The sequence below is a fragment of the Platalea leucorodia genome (assembly GCF_965183815.1).
Source record: "Platalea leucorodia genome assembly, chromosome: 3".
In the NCBI taxonomy this organism is placed as follows: Eukaryota; Metazoa; Chordata; class Aves; order Pelecaniformes; family Threskiornithidae; genus Platalea; species Platalea leucorodia.
The window spans coordinates 37,375,370-37,395,683 of record NC_138825.1 but is presented as its reverse complement, the minus strand read 5'-3'; the positions used below and the strand labels follow the sequence as shown (position 1 = coordinate 37,395,683).

Here is a 20,314-nt window from a genome sequence, read left to right as displayed (position 1 = left end):
ACAAGATATTTCGGGGGAAGGGGGCAGGTAGAATGGAAGTGTAACTCAAGTCCAGGCAACTGCTACTTCATAGAAGTCCGTAAACCACCACACACCTCCCTGCTTCCCTGTGTCACACTGGGGCAGTGGAAACAGCTCTGGCTGTCATCCAGCTGAGTTCCTCTGTGCACCAATGTCTCATTTAGTTCTCCTGCACTTGAATGCAGCTCTGGTGGAAACGCTTAGCCTCTCAGAGGGCCTAAGCTGATGGGATGGTTCACACATTTTGAATGAACTCCCACCAATATCATGTTGAACTTTAACTCTACTGGATGAATTTAAATTGACAGATTCCCTCCTTTTGTGGTGGTGTCATGTTGATTATGCAGTCTTCCTATGAGTGGTTGTTAAACTCAGATCAGATTTACCTGTTATTTCCAACAGATAAAGTCACGCTTATAGTAAAAAATCTCATGTCTGTTAAGGGTTTATCACTTAACCTACCAAGAGTTTTAGCAGTGGAGATTTTAGATTGGCTTTTTTAGCATGGATGAAAAAACACATGGTAGCAAGCAGTATTGATGTTTGCAGATTCCCAATGGAGACATTTATATTTACTAATTTATTCTCTGTTGGTAATTGCTTTTGAAGAAATGTCTATTAAGCTGTTTTAGCTTTATTTAATAATGCACGCTTTTTCCTAGTTAAAACGGAACTCTAACTGAAAGGTTAATTGCTTTTGAAAACTGTTAGTATATCATATCCATGTCATAATGTTTTTACCTATACTTTGCTGATCAAACTGCAATCTCATGTGAAAAAACCCAAACCTTGCTAAGGTTTTTTTCTACAGAATTGTACTACTATTCATTTTTTTCTTACATCGAATCTATTCTGTCTTTCTTGTGTTTTAAGATTCATGATAAAAGTTAAAGGGCTTATTGTTACTGTGCACGGTACTTTCCCATCCAGTGTTAGCGTGTATGTTAATTATATTCTTGTAGCATTTGGTATTAGCTAAACCTGTCTTGGCACCTTGAGTGTAAGGTATGCAGGTCAGATGAGTTGGGAGCATTTATTCTGAGTATGTAGGAGTATTTGTCTCTTCTGCCTAGATAACCACCACTTCTATAACTGACTGGAGAATACTTCATCTTCCTCCTAATAGACAAGCACATCATTCTGCTTTTTCAGTAAATATCTCTGTATGTTTTCCTCTCTGAGTGTGTTATAATATCCATCTAGTAATTTATAAATAGCTTTGCTGTAACTTCTTTTGTTCTTGCTGCCTTTAAGATGACGGAGAGTTTGGATTTTTTCTTCTGTAGTCCTCTGTGCCACAGGTATCCCTCTGCCAGGATGTTTCCTCTTTTGAATATGGTACTTTGATAGCTCTTCCTTTTTTTATCCACTGATTGTTCTTATTTTTCATTTACACCCACTGCACCTCTGTCCACCCACTGCACCTCTATTTGGAACTTGATTTTCTGCTCTGCAACCAAATTAGAATGAACTTCAGAATTCATTATTCATTGCTTAAATGTCTGTAGAAGCTTTCAATTTCTATTCCTTTTTTAACATTTCAGTCACTTCTCCTGGTATAATTTTTCTCACTTTTGAGAAACTAAGTCCAAAGCCATCATAAATATTTAGGGACCAATGTCCATTAGAAGTCTGGATTTCGGGGTCTGATACTACATACGTCTGAAGCCTCAGAGTCCTAACGTTTATGCCAAAATAAGAAGCTTTGTAAAGAATGACTTGATCTTAAATGTTTATAAATAACTACTACATAAAATTCAGGAATATTACAAGAAAGCGCAAATAAAAAAGCTCAACTATTGATATAACTTTTTTAATCCTCTATCTTATTGTATGTTTGAATGACTTGATGTAAGGAACAGGTTTTGCATAATTTTTGTTGTGCTGAATCATAATCATCCTTTAATCTTTCTGCTCTAAGTGGGTAAAGGTAAAATTGCTTGCTTGTCTGCTAGGTGGCTGAATTTTTTTTTTTTAATTGTTATTTTTTCTTAAATGCAGTTTTCTTAGGCTTCTTTGAAAATCACTTTGAGGTCTTTGCTCCTCTATATTTACTGCCCCATATGGGATGGTGCCTGCAGTCTGACAGTGTTAGGAACATACGTGTTGAAAGTAGAATAACTATATTCACTGATGTATTCAATGTTAATCCTTCTAGCAAGTAGCTTCTAGTGCAAAGACATAAGTGAAAATGTTAAGTAGAAGATTTGGAACCTACATGCACTGGAAATGCTTGGGTGTTGTTGGGAAACTATTCAAGAATATAAGCTGAGCAGTATGTTCTTTCCTGTTTACTTGCTTGGATGGTGGGAGTAGGCAAAGAGGTACTTCAACGTCTGAAAATTTTGGATGTGCAATAGCCTTTTTTTTTTTTTTTTTTTTTCCCCTGCTGCTCCTGCTTGTGGACATATTATTTTCATTGGTAGATCACGTAATTTTTCCCATAGCTGCCTTTAAGATATAACTGAAAAGAAACCTCTATGTCAATAGATGTTTCAGGTTTTGAGTCATTTTATGTAAAGATGTTTTAGACCCGCATTTGACATCATCCATCTTTGTGAGTTGGGAATAATTATCCTTATCCCGCTTTGAAATGTTACCTCTTGGTGTCAGCTTCAGGTGCTTCTCTGTTTCTGCAGGGATTACCTGGAGTTGACCTCTGGGGGGAAGTGTGCAAGCATGTTAGAATCATAGAATCGTTTAGGTTGAAAAAGACCCTTAAGATCATCAAGTCAAACCGTTAACCTAGCACTGCCAAGTCCACAACTAAACCATGTCCCTAAGCACCACATTTACCCGTCTTTTAAATACCTCCAGGGATTCAACCACTTCCCTGGGCAGCCTGTTCCAGTGCCTGACTACCCTTTCGGTGAAGAAATTTTTCTGAATATCCAATCTAAACCTCCCCTGGCACGGCTTGAAGCCATTTCCTCTTGTCCTATCGCTTGGTACTTGGGAGAAGAGACTGAATTATTTTTGGTTTCAGTTCTGCTAGGCAAACATAGTGGACTTTAATATCTTTGTATTTTGCTTTCTCCTCTTCCCCTTGGCCAAGGTAGACTATAGTTAATATCCCTTTTAGTAGTACTTTGTGTGTTATAATATGAGGTTTTTAAACATTTAGTCTTGTATTGTTAATACAAAACAGCTTAAATTCTGCTTTTGTAGCATCGAAAAAAAGTGAATTCTTTATTATAAAACTATGCAGTAGGCTGACAGGTATTGTTTCTGAATAGGGTTACAGCTGTAGGGTGGTCTTTTGATGATATTTGAAGCCAATTATCTGGTGTTTAAGAGGATCAGATATAGTTTGTATTGGATGCGTAAATTTCCAGAGCTACATTGGTCACTGCCTCCTTTATATCTCAGTTTTCATCTAATTATATTGCTTTTGTTAAATTACAGTCCTACCAAAAATTACTTAAGAAAACAGTCCACAGTATACATTCTTCTTTTTTGTTGGGTTTGTTTTGGATTGTTTCCTTACTTTAGCTGCTTAGCTGTGTTTGCCGTTCAGGCCATTTTGTTGAACTTTGCTTTAGATTATGGAATGAGGTGGAAATATCTGAAACGTTCCTTTTTTATCTGACATAAAGGTGCAAATCTCTGCTTGTGTTTTGTTTTGTCAGTTTTGAAAATTGTGCATGCTTGTGTTTCTGGGAGTATTTTTAAAAAGATCATTAAGAACTGTCAGTTTTCTGTCTTTGACCGCTACTGATGTTCCCCCTTGTCAAGTTACAAACTTCAGTGTCTGAAGCTCTCTGAAGAAATATTATTGAGTAGGAAAGTGGGGTGGCATTTCAAACATGCTACAAGAAGTGGAAATGTTCAGGGTGTTGTGGGGAAGCAGGTGCTTTCCTGCCAGACTGTCTGATTCAGCAGATGTCAAAAATGTGTATGATCGGTTTGAGTGCTTTAGTTCCTTCTGGTGAGTGAAGCAGTCCTGGATTGTGCTCACCTAAAATTTGCAATCTATTTCTTTCACAAATCTAGTTTTTGAATGTCTGTGGTGAGCGAAGGTTTTACAGTAAATTGTTTCTCTGTTGAGTCCTGTTGCAAATGCTGGTACTTGTCTTTGCATTACATCTAGCAAAAAATCTCTCAACAGAAAGACAGTTTGATTTTTAAGAAGTGGTTCTTCAGTAGTTGCCTAAATTCATTTAGTTATATTTTCAGTTTAATTAATATTTGGAAGTAGTTTGGGAAAAAGCAGGGGGGAAAAAGGAAGTTTTTCTTCAAGAAAGAAGAACTCTAGTGCTTTTTCGTTTTAGCAGTTCTCTTTTCTGCCTATATTGCTTCAGAGCCGACAGACAAAAAGACCCAGCTCCAACTGAAGTTCCATAGTCAGCTTCTCCCACATAGCAAATCCTAGATCACGTTGGATCAGTTCTTTTGGGTATTGTCTGTCTCTGAATTAGTCAGAGTTGGAAGCTGTAAAAGCAGACCACAAACACTGAATGTAACCCATCATGTACATTTGTATCTTACTGTTTTACACTTTCATTTATAACCACTTTATTCTTTAGGTGTCTGTTTGGGGATTATTCTTTTTTTAATGTTCTTTTCTATATACATAATTCTCCTAAATTCTTGCCTGTAGCGTTACAGTGTAACAAGAGTTTTTCTAGTCACTCCCCTTTGTTGGAGAAAGTGTTTGTTCAGACTGGAGCTTGGTATGTCCAAAGTGAGTTGTCTATGCTAATATTTCTTGGGGCAAGCCTGGCAGAACTGGATGGCACTTTCATACATTTGAGGATTGATTCCCCCAAATCTTGTACCTTCTTGCTCTTGAGTGGTATATAGTGTATTAATTACTCTCTGTAGCTTTTTTCTGTTTTTGTTTGGATATCTTATTTGTCTCTTCCATGTCATTAGGCTTTGTCAGCCTTGCGTACTGGTGTATTTGAAGTTCAGGAATCAATTTAGTGTTTTCAGTTTTCTGCCTTCATAGGCAATGGGATCTAATAGGATTGGGGAGAGGCTGAGTTTTTTCCACATAAGAATTAGTGTTGGAAGTGATGCTAAGAGATCATCTTCAAGTCAGGATCAATTACACCTTCCCATTCAGAAGCAGAGTACTGATCAGCCTGTTTTTGAAGATCTTCAACATGGAGATTTAATAGTCTACTCATGAAATTTCTTCTACTGCATGCTGTCCTTGATGATAATGATTTTTTTCCCCTAGCATTTAGCCTGTATCATCTTTGCTGATTGGAGTCGTTACTGTTGTGCTTTCCTTTATGAACATGGCAAAGAGATTGCTTCAAAAAAGGAGGGGAAGACAGAGTTCATTTAGGTACTGTCCTCCTCCAACCATTTATTTTCTTAAGCTGAATATCTCCAATCTTTTCAAACATTCCTCAGGGGCTTTGAAAGAAAAAAAAAAAAACAAACCTTACTCTTCCCTCCCAAAAGACCTGCTCAAGTTAGTCCACATGTTTCTTGATGAGATACCCCAAACCAGGCACAGTAATCCTACAGATGTCTTTGAATGGAACAGAAGAATTCCTTAGCAGCTCTGCAGGCTGTACGTACCATGTGTGTGTATACATAGTAGGATGTTTGCACTTTTGAGCAGGAAATTGAATCAGGTTTATCTTCTGACTCACAAGAGCCTCTTTTACAGAACTGCTGGCTAGCTGATTTTTCTTCATCCCATAATAGTGCATTTAATTATTTCTTGCTAGGCATAGTAACTTTCACTCGTCCCTATTCAATTGCATTCTATTTTTTCATAAGCCGGGATGGAATTTTACAGCTGAAATCTCCAAGAATAGTGTAAATTCTGTTGGAATGAGGTTTTGGCGAAGCTTTCTGGAGGACATTTTTCAAGTGTTCAGAACTAGTATGTTTAGAGCTAACCCTTTCTCTACAGCCCAGTGGTGAGACAAGGAGGACTCTAAGTTGTTTAGTGGATAGTTTCCTGTGGTATGGTTTTGTCTTAATTCCTTTAACTATTCGGGTATTGTTCAACTATGTCCTTGTGTTGTGATTTGCTATTGACAATTGTGTCACTCTTCCAGACTCCTGCTGGAGTGCAGGATACATTCAGGATACCGAACATTTCACCAGATTGCCTTTGACTGCAGTGGCCTAGTCTCTGACATGTTCTCTGACTTGTGCCAATGCTGCTTTCCTGGAACCGATAACTGTTTTGCCAGAAGGAAGCTTGTGATTTATTTGGATGGATTTATGATTCTTATCTTCTGTTTGTATAACCCACCAGGTTCTTGAGTCCAAGCAAATTACAGATTTTAAAATACAATTCAGAATTAAATTAACAACGTTTTGAATGTGTTACCTGTTATTTTCGGGATGTATAATGATGCCCGTTTACAATTATTCTCCTTTGTGATCACTGAGTAAGTCAGTGTCAGCTTTCATATCTTCTTGGTAATGCAACAGAAGCATTTATCGCCTCCGTCAAAGTGATGCAAGCAGCAAAGTCTTCAGATAAGCTACTGCTTATGACATTTGCTACCTGGCTAGAACGAGAAGACACCAGATGAGTCACTGTTTCAGCCTAGTAATACATACCATGAGCCAGTAGCAACCCCAATAAAAAAAAAAAAAAAAAAGCGGCATTGACTTTTGCACAGCCTTTTTTCCTGGCACTTGACTGTAGGAACCATGGTATTTTTGAAACAAATAATGAAGCATGCATCGTCAGGTCATCTTTGAATGCTCTATGAGAGCAAATGCCTCCTTCGTGATACAGAAGCAAAGCCACCAGAAAGGTTTTGGAAAGCGTGCATAAGCACTAATAATTTTATAGGTTAATACTGTGTAACTGAAGTTCATTCTAAACTTCTTTACAAAAGCTTTTTAAAAACAAATATGAGGAAGTGAGATATCTCAAGTTTAGCACAGAATTTTGCTTGGGAAAGTGCTGGAGTCTTTCAGGAATGCAGGGATTCTGACTCTTCCTCTTGTGGTATGGTAAAATGGTAAAGATGTTTTTTGCTGCTGTTAATTAGTGACAGAAGCTCAGAAATTTGGTTTGAGAACCAAGGTTTTGTTGCTTTAAAACCAAACTGTACCCAACCATCCACAGAATAAGTAAGACCTTGGCATAACTTTCCTTTAGAAAAACCCACGACTTTCTCAAGTTCTTCAGCGTTTCTCCTGCTGTGAGCCGTAAAACTGGCAGATGGTGCAAGTCAGTATGTTGAACTTTCATTGCATGAGGGTGTACTTTATTTCCAGGATAGGAGATTATCTGGTTTTGATCGTTGAGATCGTTCTGATCATTGATCTTTGAGCAGCAAACAGAACGGGAGACAAACTGAGGTTTGGCTTATTACCAAATGAAACTGTCAAGGTCTGTGTTTTCTAATGTGTCCTTAATTCTCTTTGTTTGAGGAAAATTGCTCATTTGTGAGCTGTTTAATTTCAAGGAAACTCGTTCTAAGTGTTACTTGCTACAACTATTTTTTTTTTCCCCTCCACTCTTGGGATGTACTATTCTGCAGCAGGGGTGGGGTGGGTTGCGGCTGAAAGAGTGGCGGTGCAGGCTTCTTACTGGATCTCAATAAGAAAGGCTCCACCAGCAAATGGCTTAATGAAATAGGTGTTTTAATAAGATAGAATAGAAAGAGAAATATAGATAGTGAGAAAATCTGACATCCCCTCACATGCTGGGAGCCCTGCTTCCACGCAGCATCACCCAGACCCCGGGTGCATTTTCCCACAGCACACTGCACAGATCCTGTCCATGGACAGGTTCTTCCTTTCTGATCATTTGAGCTATTATTTTCCTCTTTTTATTCTGTCTTGTTAAAACAGCTGTTCTATTAAGCCATTTATTGTCTGGTCTTTCTTATTGAGATCCAGAAAAAAACCTATACCAGTTCTCTCTGTGCTTCTCACATGCTTGCTCTCTGCCTCGCTCTGCCTCTCTGTCACTCTCTGTTCTACTCCCCTCACCCCTCACAGTGCAGAACATGTACCTGCTGATTATGCTTTTATCTTGAGCTTTTATTGCGTATATTATCTCAAGTTTGTTTGTTTCAGATTAGCTGGATAATTTGCATAACAGCATTTGTCGTAACATTAGTTAGATGCTGAAGGACAGTCTGTAATCAATTTTCAGAAAAACTTATGGAAGGCCTACCCTAGGATTTTCCTCTGTATTTAAATCCTACTGATCAGGATTTTTGTAACTTCTGAAACTGTTAACAGCCCTTCCCCTCCCCTCAACCTTATGTAAAATTGAGCATTCCTTCTTGATGACTTCTCTGTAAATGACAGAATTCATCTATGTATATCTGTAGTGGTGAGTAATGGGCAACTTCTTTGAATGATTTCAAGCTTCCATTAAAACATTGTGTCCATTGAAAATTTTGGACTTGCTGTTTTGACTGTTGACCTGATAAATGTTGTAATTCCAGGCTTGAAATAATGTGAAGAGCCCTTTAGTTAGGGGAGTTCGGTGGGGAAGTGGTTTTTCAATTCTCAAATATTGAACTTTAAAAGGAAATTTATGCAGCCTGTAGAAATGAGGTAGTGTAGGCCTTCAGTTGACGTGATGTAATGTTTTCTGTTTAAAGTGTGATTTGGATTATGGAAAGTGTCATAATGGTTATGATTTTGGGTTTTTATTGAGATTTCCTTAGTTAATTACCTTTTAACCCCTGTCCCCCCTAATATTTTTTTTCATTTGATGCCATTCACAGTTGGAGTCAGTATTTTTGTACTTCTGTTTTGCATTTTCCCCTGAAAAAGAATTGTAGTAGTAAAGTGAAATGAGTATTCCTGTATAATCATACTGGTTTCAGGTCCTGCATAATTACTGTCACAATTGTGTAGCACTTCAAAAGCAAGCCTGTCTTGTGAGTTGAGTGTAGCTGTATGCCTGTCTAAACTTGCTTCTTTTGTTGTCTGTGGTGGTTTTAGGCGGAGAACTTCATTTCCTTCAGATTGGAGGAACCTGCGATGACATAGATGAAGCTGATATACTTGTAGATGGATCCCTTTCCAAAAGTGTAGAACAGTCATCAGAAGGCACCAAGCCCTTATCTAACCCTTCTAGTCCAGGCATTACAGGTAAATAGCACATGTTTAAATGTATCGTAAGTAAAAATGCTTTTGTAATTTTTGGAAGTTGCATATTAAGATGATTTTGAGTTATTTAATAGCATGCTGCTTTATACCTTTTTGCTGTCTGAAATCGAAGTTCTGTAGTTACTGTATGTCTATCACCGGTTATTCTACAAGCATAACACTTTAGCAGTTCCAGATCTAAAAAAAAAAAAAAACCAAACAAAACTTTTGTATAACTAATGGTTTTTCCAATCTCTACATGTTATTTTAAGTGTGGTAGACAGGGAAAAACAGGTAATTGTGCAGGCACTGAGCTTCCCTCATAGTTTAAATAGGCTTGAGCTCTTTATTTGGAATTAAAGTCATATGTTCATTATGTAAAATTGCCTTAAAAGTTTCATGCGGAAGCTGTACAGCTCTACTTAATAAAACTGTACAAAACATGTATTCAACAGGTATTGTTGCACACAGTGAAATTGATGCTCTCTATACTTCAAGCAGTGCAGTTGTTGTTGATAGATTAAGCTTACATTGTGAACTCTTGGATTTTTGTTTTTAGCAGTTTGTCTGGGTTGAGCTATGCCCAAATTCTGCTGTCATTTACCTACTAGTTTCCTTCCTGGAAAAGTTGTCTGCCATGGGACAGCAAGAAATAATTGTTTCTAATTGTCCAAATTCTATTTTTACCCTAAACATCATATTTAGGTCTTATATTTACTACAGTTCTCTTATACCAGTCCTGCCACCAGTCTGCTGCCTTTTGTAGTGTCCTGGCCCACTTAGGTAAAATAAGGAGTTGGGCGAGAGGGTTGTTCCTTTTGTAGTCAGGTAGAAGAGGAAAGATGTGAGTGGTTCCTCCCGCTTGTAAGGGAGAACAGTGAGTATGCAGGTTATGGGAGCACCTCTGTGGGCCTCTTGATCTTTTCTCAGCCCTCATCAAAGATGCTTTAGTGTAGATAACTTGCTACTGAAACTTAACAACAAATCTAATTTTGCTAGTTAAGCCTGAGGTAGATTTGAGTCATGCTGAGGTTTTTGAAGTGTGTATATATATAGTCTTGCTTTGAGTTTTAAAGGGAATTGTTTATGAAAGAGCTGTAAAACTATTATGTTTTTCATTTTGCTTTAACCTGCAATTGTTGAAGCTAGAGACAGGAAGCATAATTATTTCAGTTGGGTTGGAGTTTGGAGGTTTTGGTCACATATGTTGGGACAGAAATAGGGATATACTGGGAATAGATGACCTAGAATATAAAATAGAAGAATAGATAATACAAAGCACAAAGATAAAGCAATGATACAATGGAAATAAACCATTCATGTAGCTATGACTATTTCAGAGAAGTGATGTTAATTTTGTGTGTGCCTGTGTGTAATGAGGGGTATCTTTGCCTGCAGCTGCAGAGGACAAAAAAAGCTGGGAGAGGACTGAGTAGCAGTACAGGGACCATTTTGGATCATGGCATCTTTGTTGTCAACAGGCTACTTGCTGTCTTTCTCCCCAAACCCCTGCTTGCTGCCAACCTTGTAACACTTTGTGTTGTGCTGCGTTTGTATGACCTCCGATTTTACTCCACAAGAGGGAAGGAAAAGATGCTTTTTGTCATAAGATTATCTGTAAGCAGCAGTACAGCAGTTGTTGTCTTCTCTGCTTTGAGGACTGAATTTCTCCTGCTCCTCCTCTTTTTCACCAAAGGGGCCATTGCTGAAGTTTGAAAACTGCTAGCTAATAAACCATTGTACATACGTGAGGGAAAGAAGTCTGTGGCTTTCTTCTGCACCTTTCTTCTTTTGCTAATGGCAAAGAAACCAATAAAGAGAATATGAATATCCAGGACATAGATGTGCTTCAATAGATGCATTCCCTGTACAGTAGCTTATCAGCAGATTTAAGTGACTTCCAATCAGATGGTAACTTTGACTAACCTGATGAATCAAATTGATGATCATTAGTGTTTAAATTCTGCCAGTACTGTAATGGGAAAATATTTTTTGTTGTTTTTTGTCTTCTTCTCCTCCCCATCCAGCATTCAGTATAGGCTTGAGTATGGCTTATTGGAACAATAAAGGGATTTACTTATGTATAGACTTCAAAGTAGCTGTAGGTTGTCCACAAGCTATAGGTCCTCCTTTAAGTAGTCATATAATTCAGAGTGTAGTATTGCTTGATCTTGATCTTGATCTGTAGTGGTTTCCAGTGGGTTGTTGGATACACAGTAATGATCAGATAAATTGAGTACTGTTTTGCTGTGGCATCAAACTGAGCCATTAAAAGCTGTGAGAGAAGCTTAATAGTCATATGAAGCCAGCGCTGAATTGAGGGGGCTGGGGGGAAGAGTTGAAACCAAATGGTGGTTGCAGAGCTCTTAGTCTGAACTATCTGGGTTAAGGATACTAAAGTCAATAATACTGGATCCTTAGCGTATAACATGTAAATGATTGCTAGGGCTGTGCAAACATTTTCTAAGTAATGAAGCTGTCAGCATGTGTGTGGATCATGATCAGACATTGCCCCTAACATGCATAACAGCAGTGTTGCTTCTCTTTTAATCAAAGTACTAAACAGCAGAAAAAACGTTTTTTTTCCACTTTTGTCTTGGCATGCTTTTCAGACAGAGACGTAGCTCAACAGAAAGCTTTCTGTTTGGGGAAATGAGCTCCTAGGCAGATCTGACTGAGCAAAGTCTTGATCTACATCTCTCATTCACAAGCACAAGCTTTTGTCCATATATTGTTCGTATATATTGTGGGTTTTGTTCGTGTGTTTATTTTTCTCTGTTGTTGGCATTCTGGAATGCATTTCTTAAATTTTATTTTCTAGCCTGCTTTTACAACTTGGATACATTTTAAATTGTATTGTTTTAGAAGGAAATATGTTAACCTTACCGAGCTGTAAATCTTAGATTAGGTTAAAATTATTATTCCCTTTTAACGAGCACAGGGTTTTTTGTGGTGAAGTGATCTAAAATAATGCTTTTTTTAGAAGCAAATTGAAAAAGAATATTAGTTTTCCTGACCAGTTTAAAACCTTTTTTCAAGTTTGCTATTAGAACTTAACCTTGTCATAACTCACTATTACAATGTAACAAAAATCATGTAATTTTGCAAAAGAAGCCAAGTATACTTGACAGCACTGGAAGTTAAGTCCTTCATTTTTCAATTTTAGGGGTTGATACCACATTACATGTGGTTGCTCTGAATACTCTGAATTTGTAATTGATCTGTTGGAGGGGGAGGGAGAACGAAGCAGAAAAAAATCCAGTCTACTCAAAGACAGAATTGTTGCACAGTTTGAGCTATGATCTCACTTCTCATTGCAATGTCATCTAGCTGATGAGGTTCACATTTGGCAGTACAAAAAATGAAGGTATTTGCTGTACTATTGAAATTAAATTTCTAAAGCATTTTTAATTTTTAATCTCTTCAGCATTTTCCTGCCTGCAAGATTGAAAAGTAGAAATCATGGTTGTTGCGATGAGAGTGAATTTTTTGCCTGACTCTGGGTGTCTCACCTTGAGCTTCTCCACTTTTTGGGGAAGAATTGCATGTGTCTTTCTACTCTCAAGCTGGAGGATGTGATCTTCTTGTTATTCTGGTTTCAACCTGGCTTGTTTTGGAAGATAGTCTCGAGGTTCATACTTCACTGGGGGGATGGTATTTGTGTTGGTGTATTTAATTTTTTTTTTTCACCCCTGGGGTGGTGACAGTAGTAGTCAGATAGCAAACTTCCTCCTTTTGAAAACCGTAATTTCTCTACAAGTAAAGATTTTCTCCAAAACGCATTCTCAAAAGAAAATGCTAGAAATATAAGAAAATTGAAATTGTGCATATCTTATTTTCCCTCAAGTTTTCAATTTATTTTTTTTTTCTTTTCCCTGAGGAAACCTGATTATTTTTAGAATTCCTTTGTAATGTTTATTTAGGTGTTTGTCTCCCTGGGATATTTTAATTTTCAGTACTTCTTCAATTGATATCCTTGTTTCCTCAGGACAAGACTTGAATATGAAGCCAAGACCAAATACTTGTCTAGGCCCAGTGTCTTTTAAGTGCATTACATAAAGCATGTTTGTTTTTCCCTTACTCCTCTTTTAAGCTAAGTTGGGAGCCTTCCAAAACCTTCTAGTAATTTACCATAAAACAAGTCTATATTGATAAGCAGGTGCCAAAGTAATAATTTAAACAGTGAAAAAAATGTTACAATTGCATAGTAATTCCATATGTCTGTTTTCATGAAATATAAAACTTCAATTTCTTTTTTTTTTTTTTTAATCTGAGTCAATAGAGGTATTAAAAAAAAGTTTTAATCAGCTTTACCTCATCAAAGTATAGCTGGCTAATTACTTTTTCCTGATGCTTCTGGTTGAATCCCAGACAGCATGCTCAGGGCTCTCAGTACTTAGAAAATTTATTGCAAATGAGCTATCTTCAAAGGATACTGGCTTCAAGGCTAGGGTTGTTTGGTTGCTTGTGTTTGGGTTTTTGTGTTGTTGTTGTTTTTGTGTTTTTTTGGTTGTGTTTTGTTTGTTTGTTTTGTTCTTTTTAGAAACTTCATATAAGGTGTAGTTAATTTTACCTATAGCAGTTTGGATATATTTCAAACTGTTTATAGGATGTTCTGGAAAAAATATTTGTGTAGTAATTAATGTATGTTCTGTATTTATTCAGGAGTTGATCTTTTGGTAGACCAGCCATTCTCCCTTGAAACACTGACATCCCTGGTGGAACTGACCCGTTTTGAGACCTTGACACCACGATTTTCAGCCACTGTCCCTCCCTGCTGGGTAGAAGTCCAGCAAGAGCAGCAGCAAAGGCGGCATCCTCAGCATTTGCACCAGCAGCACCATGGGGATGCAGCTCAGCATACTCGAACTTGGAAGCTACAGACAGACAGGTAGGTAGGGTAACAGTGCAAAAAGAATCATGTGTGTATTGCTTAACTAGTTCGTATAGCTGGTATAATGACAAATTTCATGCAATTAAATTGTTTTTAAGTAGTGTGCAAGTTTAAGAACGTGTACTTTCAAAGATAATAATCCTTATTTGGTAGTTTGCATAGTAGGTCTTTGAGATAGCTGGAGTTGTTTTGGTGGATGTTGAAACAAATTGAAAAGTCAAGTTTTGAATTTGTGTATTTTTGTTTGTCAAATGTTGCCATTTCATTATGTAATTAGACAAGCATGTTCACCAGAATTACAGATATTCTTAATTGTTTCTGTAAAAGTCTGATTCACCCTTCTTATGCATACGCACATTCTTAGTACATTTTTAATCAGAAAATGCAAGCTGCAGGTGCCAGTATGACTAATTAGTTGTCCTAAATGAAACTGTATTGTAATTTGTTTTAAAATGTGAAGACAGAATCTGGATTTATGTCTGTTAATGTCAAGTTAAATCTTTATATGCGAGACATTTACTTAAGCCAGTATAGAGCCCTCGTTGTGCTAAAATTTAGGCAATGTTTTCATTGAAATGAACTGCACTGACGTGGTATGTGTAGTACTTCATAGTTTTTTATCCATGGCATGAGAACTTGGAATTCCTCTGGGATCCTAAAGACTAGAGCAGCAGTGTTGCAGTCTCCTTGAAGAGTTGCTTAAAACCTGCCTGAAGTAGCTTTACGTAGTTTTTCTGAAAAATTCTTGGAGAAACAAAATATAGATATAAATTGTGTTGTGTGTTTTATTAAGGGACGTGCATAATAAGGCACTACAAGATCTTTTGGGTCAGGCTGTCTCACATCTGTCCCACTGATGTGTAAGATTTGAACAGTAATGTAGAATCTAAATACCCATACAGTGGAAACAACGAAATAGCCAAAGGATGCTAGGGAAGCTAGAGATCATATGTGGGGAAAGAAAGCTTGTTGTATAAATAAGTGGAAGATAGCATGTGATAATAAAGCATTCCCGGTGGGAAAACAGATCTGGAAGGTAATAGTTGTAGGCGTTTCCAGGGCTGACACCTAACATGAGCTGAACTTGCCTTAATTAAATGTTCATAAGCTACGGTTAAAAACTTGCAGTGCATTATAGGCTTTAAAACGTTTATTTATCTTGTGGTTTTGCTTTGTCTAAGTAAAATATTCTGTATGTAACAAGTGGAAAGGAGGTGGTTCATAGCAAAATAACTTCCAGTTAAAACTATTGATTATCCAGCATGTCCAGCAACAGCTGAAAAGTAAAAAGCTACCAATATACCAATATGACAAGGAAGCAAACAGTGAAGGTAACAGGTGTTAATTGGAAGGTGATAGGTGGAATATTAGCTTATGAATAGTGTTTTATTAGAAGAAAAGAATTATGCCTGCTGCAAAGTAAAACAGGAACATAAAGAGGTAAAGTTAAAAGTTTTGGTTTAGTACTGGAAATCTTTGACAGCTGCTAAATGACTCAGATGAAAATGATTAAATTACAGTCCCTTTGTTCATAGAGCAGAATATACAATCTTAAGATTGAGAGCAATGTTAGCTCTCAATTAAAAGTTATCTGGGAAGAAACTTTTTGATTTCTGGATTATTTTATTGGTCCTCTATATGAGGTTCCTTTTATCTTCTCTTTGAGTGTCTTATACTGATTCCTGTCAAGATGTGGGATTACAAGGTTAGATGGATGAGTAATGCAATTTGATATGGCAATTCTTTTGTTTCTCAAACAGATAGGAGGAGATAATCCTGTATTTTAGGGAATGGCATTATATGACACTCATGCTCTTTCAGTCCTGCCTTGTTATTTTAAAAAGGCTGTGTAACAAAGAGAACAGAAACAACAAAGTCTGGTTTACCTTGTGAATTATCTAAATATCAGTATTTCCCCTTCAGTGGTAATTTAACTGAAATATTAAACTGGGTTAACCCTTTTAAAAAAAGTGCATGAATTCCTAATGTGCTTTGATAAAATAGTGACATCTGAGTTTCCTGGCTTTTTCTCAAATTTATGTAGGAAGTATTTTATGTATTCATCTTATGCAGACATAAGATGATCTCAGAGGTCTTTTCCAGCCTTAATGATTCTATGATTCTATTTGAAAATATGTGAAAGAAGGAAGAACTAGGTACTGATGTGCTTTCCAGTGTTTAAACTCTGGAAATGCATCTGCAGCTCAAAGTTCTGTTGTAGTGGAAGATCAAAACATTGATGAAGTGTTCCAGAAAAGGAATGAAGAAGTGTGTTGGAAAATATTTTGTACTTGTGAGAGTGGTGGTATATTTGCATTTAGAACACAGTCTTGATTGTGTATTCTTCTTTAAAGAGATGCTATATATTTAGAAGGGTTTCAAAGGCGAGAAAAGCTGCTAAAAGAACTTGCATTAGATTATCAGAGAAAAATGATATTTAGGATGGATATGCTAAAATATTGAGAAAATAATAAGGAAGTAAATTAATTTTTTTTTGCTTCTTTGAAACTTTACACACTAATAAAGAGGATGCACTTAAACAGAGCTATGAGAAATTAAAAAACTGTTTAAAGGGGAGTTTGTCACTCATCACAGAATTAGATTGTGAAGTTCATTGCCACAGGTATAAGAAGATCTCTTCACTGTTGGATTAATGGGAGACCTTCATGGAGGATCATTATTCCATACATGCCTATTGAGAGACACTTAAAACTTCCTTTGGGGCATCTGCTGCTGAATTCTGTCAAAAATAGATTTCTGGAGTAGACAAATAACAGTTGTAATTCGGTATGGCAGTATGCGTCGTATGCAACATACAGACTACAAAAGAGTACTGCAGACAAACTGGTTTATTTTCCATTTCTGGGTTTTGTACCAGATCTTAACTTAACCTGGATGAGCAAAATATTACTTAGTCTTTCAGAAGGCTTGCTCCTTTGAATGTCTTATTCAGTCCATGCTTTGCTTGTCACCTGTAGGAATACTCAAATATAAAAAAACACTCCCAAACTTCTCCCTGTTTTGCACTGGGCTACGTATTCTCCAAGCCAGAGGAAAGGCATGAGTGATTCTAAGTTTTTAGTGTTACATTTGCTAACAGAGTTGTTTCCCCCTGGAGTTGTAGGATAAATTTTCATTATACTTTATTTCCCTGAGTTATTTGTACAGGTGGCTGAAAATTCTTCAGTGTCCTTCTTAAATCATAACCTCAAGCTCTCTTTTATCCATCTTTTGCTTCTGTCCATCTTTCCTCCCAAAATCACTGCTTTTCTGTGTTGCTTGTTCTGGAAAGTTGGCATGCTGTTTCATTATGCATGCCTGGAATCCATTGTAAGTGTATTGTACTTGCCTGAAGGAGATATGGCCTTCAGGGATACTACTGTAAAACATGCAAAGAATTAAATATATTAGTACCAATCCTTAATCTATTTTAAAATGGTTTTCTGCACAATACTTGATGTGTAGCATATTATTTGATTTAAATAACCTTTTTGTAATTTAGATGTTAGAAAAACATCTAACCAATATTTATAGCAGTATATGCAGTTTCTTAGTGTTCCGAGTTATACAATTAAATAATCACAGGCTATCAAAGTTACTACACTTTAAAAATTATTTACTGATAAATTGAGAAGATCAGGAAGTACAGTTATTTTTAAAATGTGTACAAATGTGACAATTGACGCATGATTTTAGTTTTATTTGAATTGCTCTTCGGGTTGAACTATTTTTTGTAAACCTTAGTATCAAGCTATGGAACTGATCATTGAGGGGTACTTATTTTCTCAAGTTTACACTTTCGGTGTAAACCAAAGTTGGCTTCAAAAGGAAAGTATGAGTCATTTAAAAGAAAGCTGCACCCATTTTGCACAGTGCAGGCTTCTGAGTGTGCACCTGGTAAGAAGCACTTCTCATCCTGTAAATTATCAAATGTACTTAAGAAATAATTTGAAACTAGTATTTTGAGTCTCCTGGATGTGGCTGTTGTACCACTGGAGAGTGACATTGTTTAACACTTAGCAGTGGAGAAGGCCAACTTAAGAGATTGCAAGGTAGTTACTATCATGCTTTCATACACTTCACTGATCGCTAGATCCTTTTTTAGTGATTTTTTTTTTCCCCCTCATTCCTTTTTTTCTAGAAATGAGTAACTGGTATTTATAGTAACTTGGAAACAGTACTGTAATGAAGGTAATAGGAAATCTTTTCACTGCTGCTTTTATCTGAACATTGATTCTCCCTCTCTTATCAATTGACTTTTAACGTGTTCTTCACAAAATGAATGTGGTTAACTTCAGCTTGAAAGACTTTTACTTCAGAAATTCATGTGGATGTCAACTAATGCAAAATAAGAGTTTCTTCTTGTTGAAGAAAGTGTGCATAGATGGAGAATGCACTGGGTAATGCTGCCTACTTGATCTGAATTTTCTCTTAACACTTGGTCATTGTCATCTTTTTTTTCCTGACAGCAACAGCTGGGATGAGCATGTCTTTGAACTGGTTCTGCCAAAAGCCTGTATGGTTGGACATGTGGACTTCAAATTTGTTTTGAATTCAAACATCACAAACATTCCCCAGATTCAAGTGACTTTACTGAAAAATAAAGCTCCAGGCCTAGGGAAAGTCAATGGTAAGAAAGAACTTAAGATATCTTTCAGAATATTATTTCTTTTCTCGAACTCATTATTCTCTGTGATGTATATTAGAAGAAGTGTTTGAAATTGTGTAAATAGTTTGGTTTTACTTATTTCCATTTTATGCTATTTCTCAGCATCATGGTCTGTTTTCACTTATCATGTTTGAATGTAAATTGGGGAAGCAAATTGGGTAAACCGTTTCAAAATCCTGAATTTTATACAAATAAAAGTGCATAGCTCAAAATGGTTGAACTGAATTATTATTCTGTACTGCTTGAATCCTACAGTCGTTAAAAAGAATACGTTGTCAGTTGTAAATCATCCTAGAGATTGACTGATGAAATAAATGGTGTTCTTTTAAGTTCTTGAGATATTTAAAAAAATTATAATAAATTATTCCAAGTCACAGAAAGAAATTATTTGTCAGTGCCTCTTGGATGCATAAGAGAAAATAGCAAGGCGTTTTTTGATGACAGTAGATAAAACCCGTCTTCCTTGTGAATTCTCTCATCATGTGGCTCATTAACTAAGCTGCATGCAAGCTGCAGTATGATTTCACCTTTTGTTCCTTGCGGCTTTGACAGGGTAGACCAAAGTTATGAATGCTCTTGCCTTGGGAAGACTCCTAGCTGGACTCTGCATCTTACTAGCTCTCAGGGAACCTGTGAGGGGGTAGCATAAATTGAAAAGTCACTTCTTTGATGTGGAAGAGTTTGTGCCTCCATTGGGATTTTCTGTGGTGAGAGTGTTCATTGCATGTCCTGCTGCCCTGTCTGCTAGGGATGGAAGGTATTACGTGCAGCGCTTCCTTTTATTGAGGCATTAAGTGGTTATCTTTATCCAGCCACCACTTCTTGAAAAGCTTCTAGGAACTTGCTATTTCAGAGAAATCTTGCTGTCGAATATTATTAAATTGGCTGCTGGATATAAAATGTGTTGGAGAGAACAGCAAGCATGATTTTAAAAGCTTGGTTTTTTTCTTTTCTGTTTTTTAAAATGCTAAGTAAGAGCACCCCAGTTAAACAAGGGTAACAGAGCTGTAAATTTTAAAAAGAAATACAGGCATACCAGTGATCATTGACATGCTTTCATGTAACTTACCACTCGGTAGCATCCCCCAGTGTTTAACAAGAAAAAAAGTGCGTTGGAGATGCTATCCTATAAAAACTATAAATCCTATAAATCCTATAAACTGGTGGTTATCCAAGAATAAAATATTCTAGCATAGTAATATTCTTGCAGAAAAGTGTATTCTTTCAAGATACAAGATGGTTTAACAGTTTTAGCAGAAGTGCTAGCTGTGACTGTAGGACAGCAGTCAACAGATGTTCTTGCAGGTTCGTCCTTTGTTTAATTCTTGAAGTAAAACCTTAATTTTAACATGTAGCAGAATTTTGTTCTGTCAAATCAAAAAACAGGACAGATAGTCCATGTTGCTTTTCTGAATGGAACCTGCTTTATTTTCAGCATGGATTTTAGAATTCAGTCCATTTGCAGATCTGGATGTCGGAATTAATCTGAAAATCTTCACCTGTGGAAAAAAAAAAACAGTAGAAGAAATGCTAAACTCTTCTCCTTAATGTTTCCATTTTAAATATTGCTGAGCAAACAGTTCCATGAGTTGGTAATTCTTTGAAGACGTTTGATTTGGCTGTGAAATAAATTGCCAGAGCTCTTTGTGGATGCTTTACAGTACAGCATACCGAACATAAGACATGAC

The 20,314-nt window shown here is 36.7% G+C and overlaps 1 protein-coding gene across 10 annotated transcripts in view; it reads left to right on the top strand.

Annotated features, from left to right (window-relative positions):
• The window catches only part of BIRC6 (baculoviral IAP repeat containing 6), a 189,764-nt gene that overhangs the window by 30,279 nt on the left and 139,171 nt on the right, over positions 1–20,314 (top strand). For all 10 annotated transcript variants that reach the window (XM_082307527.1, XM_082307526.1, XM_082307525.1 and 7 more), the window contains exons 11-13: positions 8,917–9,066; positions 13,729–13,954; positions 18,427–18,587. In XM_082307527.1, the coding sequence (XP_082163653.1) occupies positions 8,917–9,066; positions 13,729–13,954; positions 18,427–18,587 (537 nt within the window). The remainder of the gene's footprint in view (positions 1–8,916; positions 9,067–13,728; positions 13,955–18,426; positions 18,588–20,314) is intronic.